This window comes from Callorhinchus milii, unplaced genomic scaffold, assembly GCF_018977255.1.
Source record: "Callorhinchus milii isolate IMCB2004 unplaced genomic scaffold, IMCB_Cmil_1.0 Scaffold1, whole genome shotgun sequence".
In the NCBI taxonomy this organism is placed as follows: domain Eukaryota; kingdom Metazoa; phylum Chordata; class Chondrichthyes; order Chimaeriformes; family Callorhinchidae; genus Callorhinchus; species Callorhinchus milii.
In genome coordinates this window covers 38,591,331-38,607,457 of record NW_024704742.1, presented here as the reverse complement: position 1 = coordinate 38,607,457, position 16,127 = coordinate 38,591,331, and the positions used below count along the sequence as shown (strand labels likewise).

The window sequence follows — 16,127 nt, the reverse complement described above, 5'->3', positions numbered from 1 at the left end:
AGCCCCGACCCCGCCCCCCCCCCCTCCTCCCCGACCCCGCCCCCCTACGGGCTTTTTAGGTCCGGCACGTGACCTCCCCGGTCCAGCCAATCACGCAGCCAGTCAGCTTGTCAATCACCGAGCCGGGAAGTCAATCAGTTTCACTCACTCACTCACTCACTCTCTCTCACTCCATTCACACCTGTGCTGTGTGCCCTCACCCCCACCTGTCCTACCTGTCAACCCTGCGAACCAAAGCCCTGCAACAGGTAGGCTGGTCTCCGCTAGACCGGCACTGGGAACGCTTGCCGGACAGCAATACCAACGGCGAGCTGCACGGGTTCAGCTGGTTAGACTCCGGCAGTTACCCCAATGCACGCTCTGGGGTCCCCAAGCCTTGGCTCCGGCCAGCCTGCGCCTAATCCTTTCCGGAATTAGGTAAGCAGGATGCGTCCCCTCCGGGGAGAGAGGGTGCACGTTCTGTTCCAGCAATCCGTCTCCGGACCTTACACGTGTAGGTGGGATGCATGAATATCTCAGCTTGGTTTGGGTCCTATTATTATTAACAATAACAACTTGGATTTATATAGCGCCCTCCACGCCGGACGGCGTCTCAGAGCGCTATTAAGCACGGTGATGGGTTTTCGCATGCGTCAAGACACCTGACCGACGCCCCCCCATTAAAAGCAATATACATTTGTAACCATATTTATATATTGAAAAACACAGCAGTTATACATTTATTTAGAGGTCAACATTGCAAATTGTTGACATAGTATGGAAATCATTTTTGAATGTATTACAGCACTTAAATTTTACAACAATCACTGCCAATTTATGGGGCTTTTAAACCAACAATTGAAAAGAACAATATATATATATAAAAAATATGTTTTCTGATAAATTAATTGACTTATTTTTTTGCCCCTTTCTAAACGCCCCCCTCAAAGCACTGGGACGTAAGCGAGCAAGAACATTTCAGATGATTTCTGTAATCTCCACCTCCTTGTAGTTTCTGTCGGCCAAACAGTATAAGTCTGTCCCTTTAAGGTTGGGTGTCCTGTTTGCAGCCTGTGGAGCGGAGCGACCCATGTCTTTGTGTCTCAGTGTGCATTGCAGGGCTCTGCATTCAGTGCCATGCCGGTAACTGTGCTTTTACTGGACATTGAAGGCACCACCACGCCCATCTCTTTTGTACAGGTAAAGAGGCAGAAGGGGCAACAAGTGGGTTTGCAATATTTTAATCAGGAATGAGTGGATTGTAAGTCAGGCTCAGCAATCAGTTTTGCAGCTTCTGAGCTGGAACTACTTCCCATCATGTGCTGCTGCTGCTCTACTGTGGAGGAAGTGCTTGCAGCACTGGCACTGATGCATGGGTGATATATATATAATATATATATACACACACACACCATCGCAATAGCCATTTCCAGTCTCCCTCAAAGGAATCTTAACCGTAACCTACCGTTTATTTAAATGCAAGTACTTTTAGTATTTTTACTCTCTGCTTTCAAAACTTCCTTAATAAAACTTTATTAATTGCCTGTACCACTGTTAGCGCTTTGAGGAATTATTTTACATGAATGGTGCTATATTACAGCAATAATAGTGTCCTGCAGCTTAGTGGTTTGAGCACTCGCCTCACAAGCGAGAGGACCTGGGTTTGATTCCTGGGCAGGGCGAAACGTTTCTCTACGCGCCTCTGTTTACCTAGAAATTAAGTATGAACCTGGTTGTTAGTTGTTTGGCGGATCACTTTTCCTGGGGTAATAATTCCTTCAAAAAAATTAATAATTTGGTCACTCAATCCACAATTGTGGGGCACTGCTGTGCGCAATTAGCTGTCGCATTTCTCCCACAAAATACAGTCAATTCACTTTCCAGTATATTCTGTGAAGTGCTTTGAGACGTCTCGAAGATGTGATTATAATGTATAAAAATAATCCTTGCACTTGTTGATGTTGTTGGGTGCTAAAAGTCCCATGGCACTATTCGAAAAGAGAAAGGAGTTTCTTCCGTTGTCTTGTCCAACAATAACCCCCCACCCCACCGAAATACAATTGGTCACTCATTTCATGGCTGTTTGTGGGACATTGTTGTGCTCAATGTGCTGCCGCGTTTACCTACAAATACACAGTCACTCCATTTCACACTAAATCGTGTGAAGCGCTTTGAGACGTCCTTCTGACGTGATAAATTGCTATGGAGCCCTGTATACATAGCAGTAAGTAGGAACCCGTTTTTTAGTCGATTGGTGGATTACTTTTCCGGGGGTAATAATTCCTTTAAAAAAGAGAAAAATTGGTCACTTCAATACATAACTGTTTGTGGGACACTGCTGTGTGCAATTGGCTGCTGTGTTTCGTCCACAAAATAGTCAATTCACTTTACAGTATATTCTGTGAAATCCTTTGAGACGTCTCGAAGACGTGAAAAGGCGCTATATCAAATCCAAGGATTATTATATCAAATGCAAGGGTTACTATTAATATTACAGCGTCTTTCATGTTAGGATTGCTTCGCAAGATATACTGCAAAGTCTGTTTTGTGGGCAAATGTGGCTGCCACTTCGCACACAACAATATCCCATAAACAGTCTGGAGTGAGTGACCAAATTTACTTGGATTGTTGGTCAGGACACCAAGAGAAATTCCCTTTTCTTTTTGAATAGTGACGTGGGATCTTGAATATTCACCTGAACAGGTGGACAGGGCTTAGTTTAATGTCTCATTTGAAGAATGCATCTCCAACGTTGCAACAACCCCAGCATTGCAATGGAGTGTCGGTTTAGAATTTCAAGTCCCGGTATAGGTCTTGAACCCATAACCTTCTGATCAGGTGAGAGTGCCACCAACTGAGCCAGGCTGACACATGCATATAAATACATCTTGTTATTGTCTACTCTGTACGTTAACCTGAAGTCCCGTCTGCCTGGTCAGGTGGACATTAAAGATCCCATTGCATTATTCAAAAAGAGAAGGGAGTTTCTCCCGAGTCCTGGCCAACAATCACCCAAGTAAGATTGGTCACTCACTCCATGGCTATTTGTGGGACATTGCTGTGTGCAAAAATTAGTTGCCTCTTTCACCAACAAAATACATTCATTCCACTTGACAGTATATTGTGAAGTGCTTTGAGACGTCTCAATGACGTAAATGCAAGGATTATTATTGCAATGTGAAAACATTTTGTGGAAAACTGTGCATGTATACAGTATACATAGTGTATTTCTCTTTAATCGTAAGGTCTTTGCAATTTCTTTTTTTATCAGGATGTTTTGTTTCCTTATATCAAAAAACACGTGAAGGGATATCTCCAGGAGCACTATGAAGAAAAGGAGTGTCAGGAGGACATTCAGCTTTTGAAAAAACAGGTAAATCCAACTCATAATAATAATATTATTGTGGAGTCCTGTAGCTCAGTGGTTAGAGCACTCGCTTTGCAAGTGAGAGACCTGAGTTCAATTCCAGGCAGAGGGCGAAACCTTGGGCAAGTTTCCTTACTCCACACACCTAATAATAATCCCTCCAAAAAACCAAAAACAATAATTAAATTGGTCATTTTCAATCTACGACTGTTTGTGGGACATTGCTGTGCGCAATTGGCTGCCGCGTTCGCCCACAAATATACAGTCAATTCACTTTACAGTGTGTTCTGTGAAGCGCTTTGGGACGTCCTCCTGACGTGAAAAGCGCTATATCAAATGCAAGGATTATTATTGTATTATTATTAATAATCCTTGCATTTGATATAGTGCCTTATTACGTAGTTGAGACATCTCAAAGCGCTTCACAGAATATACTGTAAAGTATATATTTTGTGGGCAAAACGCGGCAGCCAATTGTGCATGGTAGCAGTGTCCCACAAATAGTTATGGTTTTTGTTTGGGGTGGGGGAGGGATTATTACTTCAAAAAGCTATCCACCAATCAACTAACAACTGGGTTCATACTTACTGCTAGGTAAACTGAAGCGTGTAGAGCAAGGAAACTTGCCTAACATTTCACCCTGCCTGGAAATCGAAACCAGGTGCTCTCGCTTGCGAGGCCAGCTTGCTAACCACTACGCTCTTGTTGCATTGAGCAAAATGTGGATTTTGTGAGCTGAACAGAATCTGCATTAAATGTAATGAATGCATCCCTATTTACATTAGGCTTGGCATCCAACACTTGGATTCGACTCATTTTTACTTTTGCTGGAAAAGTAGCAAATGGGAAGTGGCTACCTTCTGGTCCCTGGCCCTAGTGACAATTAACATGCTTTGAAAGCTTTTGCAATCGGGCATGGTTCCGTGTTGTAGTGGTACAAGACCCTAATCTGCGTAAAGGGCGCTATGTAAATTCAAGTTGTTGTTCTGTTCATTAAAGGCTGCAGATGACCAGCGATTACTGCAGGTAGCAGCCCCACCTCCAGACTCGCTCTTGGGAGAGAATGCGAGCAAAGAGCAGGCGATTGAGGAAGTGGTCGACAATGTCTTGAGGCAGATGTCCCAGGACAGGAAGACGACTGCTCTGAAACAGTTACAGGGTCACATGTGGAGGGCAGCCTATGCGAGCGGAGAAGTGAAAGGAGAGTGAGTATTTTTAAAAAAAAATAGAAGTGTGTCTGACAGCTGTGTAGGAAGCTATAATAATAAATAATAATCCTTGCATTTGATATAGCGCCTTATCACATCTTCAAGATGTCTCAAAACCCTTCACAAGATACACTGTAAAGTGAAATGACTGTATATTTTGTGGGCAAAACGTGGCAGCCAATTGCGCACAGCAGATTAAAAACACAGCTATGTGGTTTTAGCTGGTTAAACTCCAGTTGTATCCCAATGGGTTCCCCAAGCCTTGGCTCTTGCCAATCTGCACCTAACACACAGGTTAAACACAGAGGCAAAAAAATAATTGTTTCACTGACAAAACACTTTTTTAAAAAAAAATAGCATGTGTAAACCTTTAAAGATTCTTTCAAAAAGTCTTTATGTCATATCCATTACTCTTCCTTCCAAACTTTATTTTGCTCACCCTCTCTCTAATTTCTCACCTCCTTTATGAATTTGCTTTCCCTCCACTAAGTTTCTGTGTCAACAACAACTTGCATTTATATGGTGCCTTTCATGTGGGATAGGCTATACAAATGAAAATTCTTGTTAAAAATACAGACCCTATTTACTGATTTCCCTGCCAGTGGAAGTAGCCTCTCCCTGTTTATTCTTTCAAACCCCCTCATCATTTTGTGCACCTCTTTCAAACTTCTCTGCTCTAATGAAAATAGGCTGAACTTTTCCAATCTCTCCTCATAACTAAAGCCCCTCACCCCCGTTAACATTCTTATAAATTTCCAGCAAGTATAGCCTTACAGCATGTGGGTCAGTTTGAATGATTCATCTCTAAATCTAATGACTAAATCTTTTTAAATTTGTTGTAAATTGTCTAGTTTCTTTTCTGAAACCAGTTATATTTCTACTTCTTTTTAAATGTGAGTCAGGGTGTATGAAGATGTTGTTCCAGCTATTAAGGAATGGAGGAAGGCGGGAAAGAAGGTGTACATCTACTCCTCTGGCAGTGTGGAGGCTCAGAGACTGCTCTTTGGACACTCCAGCGAGGGAGACCTGTTGGAGGTAGGAGACAGGTGGCCTGGTGATAGCACTGGTGGTCAACCCCACGGACTCTGGCCTGTTCCACATCCCCCGTCCTTCCAACCCCACCATTGGTGGTCGGGCCTTCAGTCTTTCAGCCCCCACACTACGGAACTCAGTCCCACAATCTTTTTGCCTCACTCTCTACCTTGCCTCCTTGAAGATCATTCTCAAGACCTTCCTCTTCGACCACACCTTTGGTCACCCTCCTACTACCCCCGCTCTCCCTGCCCTCCACCCCTCCTGATCCCAAACCTCAGCTCGGCTGCACATCCCTGACTGTCCAGCGATTTGGGATGCCCTCCCAATGTGAAAGGCGCTTTACAAATGCAATTTGTTGTTGTTGCCAATAGCACAATACATTCTGTGAATAACATGTATCCATCACCCCCTAGTGGTCAAGTTGGATCAATGCATTTGGTTGGAACTGAGCCATGAAGAGCAGGAAAGACCAAAAAGTTTCATTTTTATATTTCCTTTTACGTTGAACTATCTCTTTATATTAATTACTGTACAGTGTAGTGACTTTCTTCTGTAGGCATATGTAGCAACCATTTTGTGCAAACAGACAATTAATCTGGAATATTGATAGCCAGAATACCAGCAAAAAGTTTTCTTTTTAAATATAATAATAATCATTGTATTTTTTATAGCGCCTTATCATGTCTACAAGATGTCTCAAAGAGCGTAACAGAATACACTGTAAAGTGAATTGACTGTATACTTTGAGGGCGAAACGCAGCAACAAATCGTGGGATCTTTACAACAACTTGTGTTTATATTATGCCCTTCATGCAGGGTAGCATCTCAGAGCGCTTAACAGTGGCAGAGCTTGACACTGAGCCGGGGAGAGAGGGCAGGTGACCGTAGGCACAGTCAAAGAGAGAAGTCTTCAGGTGTGATCTGAAGACCAGCAAAAAGGGGGCAAGGTGGAGGGATTGAGCCAGAGTTTCGGGGCATAATGACTGAAAGCACAGCAGAAGGGACAAGGGACGTGCAGGAGGCTGGAGCCAGCTGAGTGAAGGTAGAGGAGTGGGGTGTAAGCAACTGGTAAACCTAGGGAATTGTCAGGGCATGACGTGATTTGTACGTGAGGATCTTGAAATCAATCTGTTCTGCAATAGGGAGCCAGTGGAGTCTCGCAAGGACTGGGATGATGGGTGTGTGGGTTTGGTATGGGTGAGGATACAGGTGGTGGAATGTTGAACTAATTGGATTTTATAAATTATGGAGTTGGGCAAAGTGGCAAAGGAGGCCATTGGAAAAATTGAGGCGGGAGGTGACAAAAGCATGGATAAGGTGTTGGGTGTGAGGTCTTTAACATCCACCTGAGAACAGGCAGGCAACTGAAAATTGCAAAGATCCCTCAGTGCTGCACTGGAGTATCAGAACCTGAGCTCACAGTTTTGGTTGACATTGAGCTTGAGAACACAATCTTTTGACACAGAGGCAAGAGGGGTCACCTCCTGAGCCAAGGTGACATCTAGGATGTCTGATTTTTTTCATTTAGCTGACGAACCAAGGCTACAATTAACCTCTGTGTTTTGGGGCTAAGAAAGAGGGGAGTACAAAATCAGACATCCATTGCCTTTTGATGAAAAGTGTGCCAAGTGTGAGGAGAGGATTGGTCTCAGCAGTGCATGGTACTGTCCCAAGCATTAACCTCTTAAGGTTTGTCTTGTTAGAGGGATAAGCAGTTTGAGCTTGGCCTCTATACATGCTCCTGGAGTACACAGGTATAATAATAATAATCCTTGTATTTGATATAGAGCTTTTCACGTCTTCTAGATATTCACAGAATATGATGTAAAGTGAATTGACTGTATATTTGTGGCAGCCAATTGCGCACAGCTGTGTCCCACAAACAGTCATGGATTGAAAATGACCAATTTATTATTGTTTTATTTTGGAGGGATTATTATTTGACGTATGAAGTAAGGAAACTTGCCCAAGGTTTCGCCCTGCCTGGAATTGAACCCAAGTGTCTCGCTGGCAAGCCGAGTGCTCTAACCACTGAGCTGCAGAACTCTGAATATCTAGGTTTACAACTATTTAAAACCACTTGGGAGTTACGTTCAAGAGGGAGATATTGATCTGGGGTTTAATTGCATTAATGACTAGAAATACCAGACCTGACTTGAAATACACAAAGTACACATCTGGCATGACTTTTGCCTCATTTCCTCTCCTGTGGTCTTGCATCACATTGCTGGCTCCAGCTGCAGTGAGTATGGAGAGCGGTTACCTGGCCACTTTCAGCACTGCTCTGCGGGTGGCCACTTGGAGGTGAGCAAGAGCAGCTTGAATGAGCGAGTCAGTATCTAACCTCACAGTGCTCATAATAGCACAATAGCGATCGGGAAGTCGTCATGTGAGAAATTGTGATCCTGCCTATATAATGTGACTTTGTTTTCCCCTCCTCTCAGCTCTTCAACGGCCATTTTGACACCAAGATTGGATCCAAAGTAGAAATGGAAAGTTACAAGCAAATTGCACAAAGCATTGGCTGCTCCACGGACACCATTCTTTTTCTAACTGATGTGACCAAAGGTATCAATATTTTTTGAAACATTTTTTTTGACGATTCTCTCAAACACTATTTACCAAGTGCCCTTTGGGACATTACAGCAAAATGGTCTTGGCTCCATTGATGACTCCTCAGCTATTTCTGCATCAAATAATTGAGTCTGGGATCAAATGCAAGGCAACAATTTCAGCAAGACACTTACCTGATTTAAAGAGAAAGAACAAAGATTGAATAGTTCAGAACTCCTGAAACCCCAGGGCAAGATTAATGGCTTGGGATCTCACTACACAGTGCTTCTAATAACATATAGAATGATTATGGTAGTCATAATCGATGGGAACATTGCAGTCTGTGATCAGAGTGCTGTCATTTTGTAAGTGGTGGAAGGTGATATGAGTTCAAATCACAGGAAGAGTTTTTAGAAGTGAATAATTTTATTTGTTTTAACTCAGTTATGAAAGATTGGATTCTCTGAGTGAGCAGATGAGTGCTGAGATTGGCCATGAGATCAGTCACTGTGTCAGTTACACAATACAGTACAAAACACTGGTGGAGAATCCAGCACTTTCAATATTTTACGCACAAATATTTTAAGCTGTATAGGAATAAATATAGGAATATATTTGCTACGGGACAATCGAGAAAGGTTCACTCAAAGGCTTCTTTATCAGCTGATACTGTGAGCTCAGTGTAGAGCAATGGGATGTATCTTATTTTAGTTGTATTTACTTCTTCAGTCATTTCCTCTTTCAACTGAGGATGCTGCCTCCCGCTTGGGTGCAGATCAGTGGATGCCCATCACACTTTTTGTGAGTCTAGACACAAGTGATGGTGGGGTGATCAACTGCAGGGGCATAACAGCAAAACCCGATCCTGTTCTCACCTATTGTGCGCCCATACATGTTCCGGCAGTAAGGAGGGAGCTAGGTAGAAATACGTATATATATGATTAGAATTTATTACAATTACATTTAACATAACATGTAGAAGCAGGAGTAGGCCATTCGGACCTTCGAGCCTGCCCCGCTATTCAATCATGGCTGATCTTCTAATCTAACTCCAGCTAATAACCTGACCCTGCCTTATCCCCATATCCCTTAATCCCTTTTGCAATAAGAAATCTATCTATCTCAGTCTTGAATATGTTCAAGGACTGAGTGTCAACAGCCCTTTGGGGTAGTGAGTTCCATACATTCACTACCCTTTGAGTGAAGAAGTTCTTCCTCAACTCAGTGCGACAGGGCTGGCCTCTGATTTTAAGGTTGTGACCCCTGGTTTTAGTTTCTCCAACCAGGGGAAACAATCTCCCACTATCTACTCTATCATGCCCTTTGATGATCTTATAGGTTTCTATAAGTTTCCCTCTTAATTCTTCTATATTCTAGAGAATATAGGCCCAAATTGGTCAGCCTATCCTCGTAACTCAACCCCTTCATCTCTGGTAATAACCTGGTAAATCTACGCTGCACCCCCTCCAAGGCAAGTACATCCTTCCTTAAATAAGGAGACCAAAACTGCACACAGTATTCCAGGTGTGGTCTCACCAGGGTCCTATACAGTTGCAGAAGACTTCCCTACTCTTATACTCTAATCCTTTCATAATGAATGCTAACATACCGTTCGCCTTCCTAATTGCTGCTGCACCTGCAGACCTTCTGTGATTGGTGTACAAGGACACCCAAGTCCCTCTGGACGCTGACACATTCCAATCTCTCCCCTTCTAAAAAAATAACCCGCTCTACTGTTTTTGCTATCTAGGTGGATGACTTTGCACTTCCCTACGTTATACTTCATCTGCCACCTACCTGCCCAATCACCTAACCTATCTATGTCTCGCTGCATTTTTTTAATGTCGTCCTCTGCGTTGACACTTCCTCCTAGTTTTGTGTCATCCGCAAATTTAGATATATTAACTTCGATGTCCTCATCATGATCGTTGATGTAGATGTAAATAGCTGAGGCCCAAAAACTGATCCTTGTGGCACTCCACTAGTCACATCCCGCCAATCTGAAAAGGACCCGTTTATCCCTACTCTGTTTCCTACCCGTTAACCATTTCCCAATCCACGTTAATATGTTCCCCCCAATTCCATGGGCCCTTAACTTTTGGACTAACCTTTTATGCGGCACCTTATCGAATGCCTTCTGGAAGTCCAAATAGACCACATCCTCTGATTCACCCTTATCTAGTTTACTGGAAATATCCTCAAAAAACTTTGAGATTTGTCAAACATGACTTCCCTTTTGTAAAGCATTATTTATTTTTTGTCTAAGTTCCTTACCTGACTTGCTACAGCTAGATACCAGGTTACAAGAGCCTGAATTAGGACCAACAACAAAATTACATTTGTATATCATCTTTCATGTTGGGAGTACGTCCCAAGGCACTGAACAGTCAGTGTTTCGTACCCGAGCTGGGGGTCATGATCGGGAAGGGTGGAGGGCAGGGGGAGGAAGGAGGGTAACCGAAGGCACGGTCGAAGAGGGTCTTGAAGGAAGCAAGGGAGGGGACAAGGCGGAGAGACTGCGGGATTGAGTTCCAGAGGGTGGGGGCAGAGTGGCAAAAGGTCCGCCTGCCAATGGTGGAGCAGGCGAGGACATGAAGCAGGCCGGAGCCTGCTGAACAGAGGGAGCGGGCAGGTTGGTAGATGGTAAGGAGGTCGCAGAGGTGGGGGGGGTGCAAGGCCATGGAGGGCTTTGAAGGTGAGGACCAGGATCTTGAACTGTATCCTCTGTGTAATGGAAGCCAGTGGAGTCGGGTGAGGATGGGGGTGATAGGGTCACAGAGCCTGGTGCGGGAGAAGATACAGGCTGCAGAGTTCTGGATGATCTGCAGCCTATGGAGGGAAGAGTTGGGAGGCCGACAGGCAGAGGGAGTTTGTGTAATCCACCCTGGATGTTATGAATGCATGTATGAGGGTATGAGCTACTAAAATATTACTGAAACATTGTTTTAAGCTTGCAAGAAATGAATATTTAAAGGGATGTTTTCTTTAAAGGAAAGATTTCTTTTTGCAAACAATATTCCATTCTTATGGCAATCAGGCAATCTGCTTGTTCTTTCAGAGACCAGCATTCAAATTAGGCATTATACAACCCAACCTTTCAGGAACCAGTAACAGAAATATAAACAATGTGTGCCTGTTTGCAATAATAGGAAAAAAAGTTTAGCCTTAACTATTTTTTTAAAAAATTCCTCTTTAATCTGAATAACCAGGTAATTTGACTTGTTTTTTTCACCCATCAGAGGCAAGAGCTGCAGAACAGGCAGGGCTTCACGTGACCATTGTGGTGAGACCTGGAAATGCTGAGCTGACAGAAGCAGAAAAGTCATATTACAAATGCGTCACTTCCTTCAGCGAAGTGCTCTGACCTGGTTAGAGTCGCAGAGGAAATGAAAGCTAAACCGCTCCTTAAAATAGGACAACCTCTTCTGCAGCCAAACAACAACCTGCATTTATATAGCCCGCTTCGCACGGGACAGTGTCTTAGAGCACTTAAAAGTCATACAGATCAGAATGTGCAGTTTGCTATTCCTGCATGAAGTGGGGATTCCTCCTAATAAGAGGGACTCGCAGGAAACCTTTCAGACTGAAAGTTGTTTTGCACTGAGCGCTTCAGCATGGCATCTGATTCTGCTCCACGCTCAAAGTAAAAAATAAATCCTCACATTTGATGCCGCAACTGTTCATTTTGACACGTGTCCAAGAACTTTGCACAATAAATTGCTTTGAAGCATAGGAGGGAGCTGTTGTGTTATAGAAGCCAATCTGTGCCAGCAGCTTCACACAAACAGAATGAATAATTTACTCTTAACATGAATTTTGGAGGCGGGGGAAAATATTGGCCAGACCAACATCCCTGGTCTCCTTCGCAATAGTCCAACGCCATCAACCTCTCCTTGTCCACCAGTTCAATTCCTACCCCCCTAAAAACACCCGTCATCACCCCCATCCTGAAAAAACCTTCCCTGGACCCATCCCTCCTCTCCAGCTACCAACCCATCTCTAACCTCCCATTCCTCTCCAAGGTCCTGGAACGAGTCGTCGCTCCCAGCTCCGCTCCTTTCTTTCTCGCCATTCCCTCTTTGAACCCCTCTAATCCAGCTTCCGCGCTGCCCACAGCATGGAAGCAGCCCTGGTCAAAGTCAGAATGATATTCTGGACATCTGTGATCAGGGCTCCCTCTGCCTCCTTGTCCTCCTCGACCTCTCTGTCACCTTCGACACTATTGACCACTCCATCCTCATACACCGCCTGTCCTCTTTACTTAACCTTCACGGATCTGCCCTTGCCTGGATCAAATCCTATCTCTCTCACCATCTCCACTTTGTTGCCTTGGCCCTCTCCTCTTTAATATCTGTATGCTCCCCCTTGGTTACATCATCTGCAAACATGAGGTCAACTTCCATATATATGCGGATGACACCCAACTCTATCTTTCTGCCTCCACCCTCAACTCCAGGACCACTGCTGTCCTGACAGACTGTCTGTCGGACATCAAGTCCTGGATGAGGGCAAATTTCCTACAGTTGAATGTGAACAAGACTGAGGCCCTCCTGATTGGCTCACGCCAGCGCCTCAGCACCTCAGGCTCTGGCAGCATCAACCTCCATGGTTGCACACTACAACTCACCAGCCAGTCAGGAACCTGGGTGTCTTGTTCGACCCTCAACTCTCCTTCCCCACATTCAAGCCATGACCCGCTCTGCCTTCCCTCACCTCCGTAACATTTAAGGCCTCTGATTACTATCTAATGACTCCTTTGGAAAGTAGAATAATAATCCTTGCAATTGGTATAGTGCCTTATCACATCTTCAAGACATCTCAAAGCACTTCACAGAATATACTGTAAAGTGAATTGACTACATTGTGAGTAAAACATGCACTTGTTTAGATGTCAGATGAGGACAGAATTGGGATCAGCTTTGGTGCCTCCTTTACTCACTGCCACTGAGCACTGCTGCGATAGCTTCAATTTATTGTCAATCAGGACTCCCAGGCCCTTTTCATTTCCCACAATTATTTTCTTTCCAATCTACTAGAATCAAAGAAATTGCAGCAGAGGCCATCAAAGACTCATTAAAACTAGGCTGGTGCCACCTTCTCCACTAGATCTATTTCCCAGGACTTCCCACATGCCTTTTATATTTTTTCTTCAAATACTGATCCAAATACTCGCTTTGCAAGCGAGAGACCTGAGTTCAATTCCAGGCAGGGCGAAACCTTGGGCAAGTTTCCTTACTCCACACGCCTAATAATAATCCCTTCAAAACCAAAAACAATAATAAATTGGTCATTTTCAATCCACGACTGTTTGTGGACATTGCTGTGCGCAATTGGCTGCTGCGTTCGCCCACAAATATACAGTCAATTCACTTTACAGTGTGTTCTGTGAAACGTTTTGGGACGTCCTCCCGACGTGAAAAACGCTATATCAAATGCAAGGATTATTATTATTATTATTATAATTGCCTTTAAAAATAGTTTTGAATTTTTCCTACATGTAAAGCATACATTTGTATTCAAAGAAAGGCATCATTTTGACTGTGCTTTTGGTCAACACTTAAAAATTCCTCTTCCCTCCCTGGACAGTCTTTCCTCCACTATCTATATGGAGCACTTATGAGACCATCATCTTACCCTATGATTGGCACTAAACAAACCAATAAATGCAAGTTATTGCCCTCCTGACATCCAACACAAAGTGTTGCAAAAGGCTCCACCCCATGACAGCGGCGACAACTTACAATAACTTTCCAAACAGAAATAAAGATCTCCGGCTCTGGAAAGGTGACCTGCGATCCCCAATGGGGTCGACTTTGTGCTGTTTGCGTAAAGTTGGGGATTGCTGCGTTTTCTGGAGGATTTTCAGGCAGAAAGATTCCCAGAATGCTCTGTTCTCACCACAGCCTCACCATTTTGTGGTGACGTTGTGTCGGGGAGAGAGAGGGGGAAGGAGAGAGAGAGAGGGGGGGGGAAGGAGAGCAGCAGTGAGAGAGAGAGAGAGAGAGAAGGGAAAGGAGAGAGAAAAAGAGAGGGAAGGAGAAGGAGAGAGAGAAGGGGAAGGAGAGAGAGAAGGAGAAGGAGAGAGAGAAGGGGAAGGAGAGAGAGAGGGGAAGGAGAGAGAGAGGGGAAGGAGAGAGAGAGGGGAAGGAGAGAGAGAGAGAAGGGGAAGGAGAGAGAGGAGAGAAAGAAGAGATGCTGAGAGCCGGGCTATGTCGAGCTCAGCGCCTCCTCCTCCCGCCTCTTCAGGGCCTCGGGGCCGCCATCAGCCGAGGAGCTCAGCAGTGGCAGCCGGACGAGCAGTGGATGCAGCAATACTCCGGAGCCGTCATGTATCCCGATCACAACAACATCAAGTGGAAACCTGCGCCCTGGAACGACAAAGACCCTCCGGCAGAGAAAACCGTCTCTACCCTGACTGTAAACTTTGGGCCACAACACCCGGCAGCTCATGGTGTCCTGAGGCTGGTGATGGAGTTGAGTGGGGAGTCGGTCAAGCGGTGTGACCCCCACATCGGCCTCTTACACCGCGGGACAGAGAAACTGATCGAGGCTAAAACCTACCTGCAGGCCCTGCCCTACTTTGACAGACTGGATTACGTGTCTATGATGTGCAATGAACAGTGCTATTCTCTCGCTGTGGAGAAGCTGCTGAACATCAGACCACCTCCTCGAGCTCAGTGGATAAGAGTCCTGTTCGGAGAGATCACCAGAATATTGAACCACATTATGGCCATAACCACACACGCTCTTGATATTGGGGCGATGACCCCATTTTTCTGGATGTTCGAGGAGAGGGAAAAGATGTTGGAATTCTACGAGCGGGTTTCCGGAGCCAGAATGCACGCAGCTTATGTCCGACCTGGTGGCGTCCATCAGGACCTTCCCCTCGGATTAATGGACGATATATACACCTTTATGACCAATTTCTCGATCCGAATTGATGAGGTCGAGGAGATGTTCACAGACAACAGAATTTGGAAAAATCGTACGGTTGATATTGGAGTCATAACAGCTCAGGAAGCGTTGAATTATGGATTCAGTGGGGTGATGTTAAGAGGATCTGGGATAAAATGGGATTTAAGAAAATCTCAACCCTACGATGCCTATGACCAGGTGGAATTCGACGTCCCCATAGGAAGTAATGGAGATTGTTATGATCGCTATGTGTGTCGGGTGGAGGAGATGAGGCAGAGTTTGAGGATTGTACTTCAGGCCCTGAACAAGATGCCTGAGGGAGAGATCAAAGTTGATGATGCTAAAATCTCTCCTCCCAAGAGAAGCGAGATGAAGGAGTCAATGGAAGCATTAATCCATCATTTTAAGTTATATACGGAGGGATATCAAGTTCCGCCTGGGGCCACTTACACAGCGATTGAAGCGCCAAAGGGGGAGTTTGGAGTGTATTTAGTGTCAGATGGAACAAGTCGCCCTTATAGATGTAAGATTAAAGCGCCCGGTTTTGCTCATTTAGCCGGACTTGATAAAATGTCTCAGGGACACATGTTAGCTGATGTGGTTGCGATTATAGGAACACAAGATATTGTGTTTGGTGAAGTTGATCGGTAAACAACGCTGGAAATAATTCAATATTACAGTATATTAATAAAAATAATAATAATGCGGTCACTCAATCCACATCTGTTTGTGGGACGCTGCTGTGCGCAATTGGCTCCTGCGTTTCGCCTACAAAATATACAATGAATTCACTTTACAGTATATTCTTTGAAGCGTTTTGAGACGTATCGAAGACATGATAATGCGCTATATCAAATGTAAATTATTATTTATTATTTTCACTTTTACATCCTACCAAATTCAGAAGCCCTATTTCAATAACATTACTCAAAGTGGAAGGAATATCTATCTGGAGTAGTGCAGAAACCCATCATCATGTTTGTGGGATACTGCTGTATGCAATTGGCTAACACATTTCACCAACAAAATATACATTCAATTAACTTTACAGGATATTCTGTGAAGCGCTT

At 44.3% G+C, this 16,127-nt stretch overlaps 2 protein-coding genes across 2 annotated transcripts; both read left to right on the top strand.

Moving 5' to 3' along the window:
- The first annotated feature begins 1,015 nt into the window (after positions 1 to 1,015).
- Positions 1,016 to 11,881, top strand: enoph1 (enolase-phosphatase 1). Its single transcript, XM_042336962.1, has 6 exons — positions 1,016 to 1,179; positions 3,251 to 3,352; positions 4,346 to 4,551; positions 5,457 to 5,589; positions 8,034 to 8,157; positions 11,382 to 11,881. The coding sequence occupies exons 1-6, from the start codon at positions 1,117 to 1,119 to the stop codon at positions 11,504 to 11,506; spliced, it is 753 nt and encodes a 250-aa protein (XP_042192896.1). The 5' UTR covers positions 1,016 to 1,116; the 3' UTR covers positions 11,507 to 11,881.
- A 2,412-nt stretch (positions 11,882 to 14,293) lies between these two features.
- LOC121850203 (NADH dehydrogenase [ubiquinone] iron-sulfur protein 2, mitochondrial-like) lies at positions 14,294 to 15,780 on the top strand. Its single transcript, XM_042340734.1, has one exon. It carries the CDS (start codon positions 14,335 to 14,337, stop codon positions 15,706 to 15,708), a length of 1,374 nt encoding a protein of 457 aa, XP_042196668.1. The 5' UTR covers positions 14,294 to 14,334; the 3' UTR covers positions 15,709 to 15,780.
- The last annotated feature ends 347 nt before the right edge of the window (positions 15,781 to 16,127 follow it).

Bases quoted from the DNA above. Each gene is read 5' to 3' on its own strand.
- enoph1 (XM_042336962.1), top strand. From the start codon at position 1,117: ATGCCGGTAACTGTGCTTTTACTGGACATTGAAGGCACCACCACGCCC. The intron at 4,552-5,456 runs GTGAGTATTTTT...AATGTGAGTCAG, and splicing joins AGCGGAGAAGTGAAAGGAGA to GGTGTATGAAGATGTTGTTC. The intron at 5,590-8,033 runs GTAGGAGACAGG...CCCTCCTCTCAG, and splicing joins GCGAGGGAGACCTGTTGGAG to CTCTTCAACGGCCATTTTGA.
- LOC121850203 (XM_042340734.1), top strand. From the start codon at position 14,335: ATGCTGAGAGCCGGGCTATGTCGAGCTCAGCGCCTCCTCCTCCCGCCT.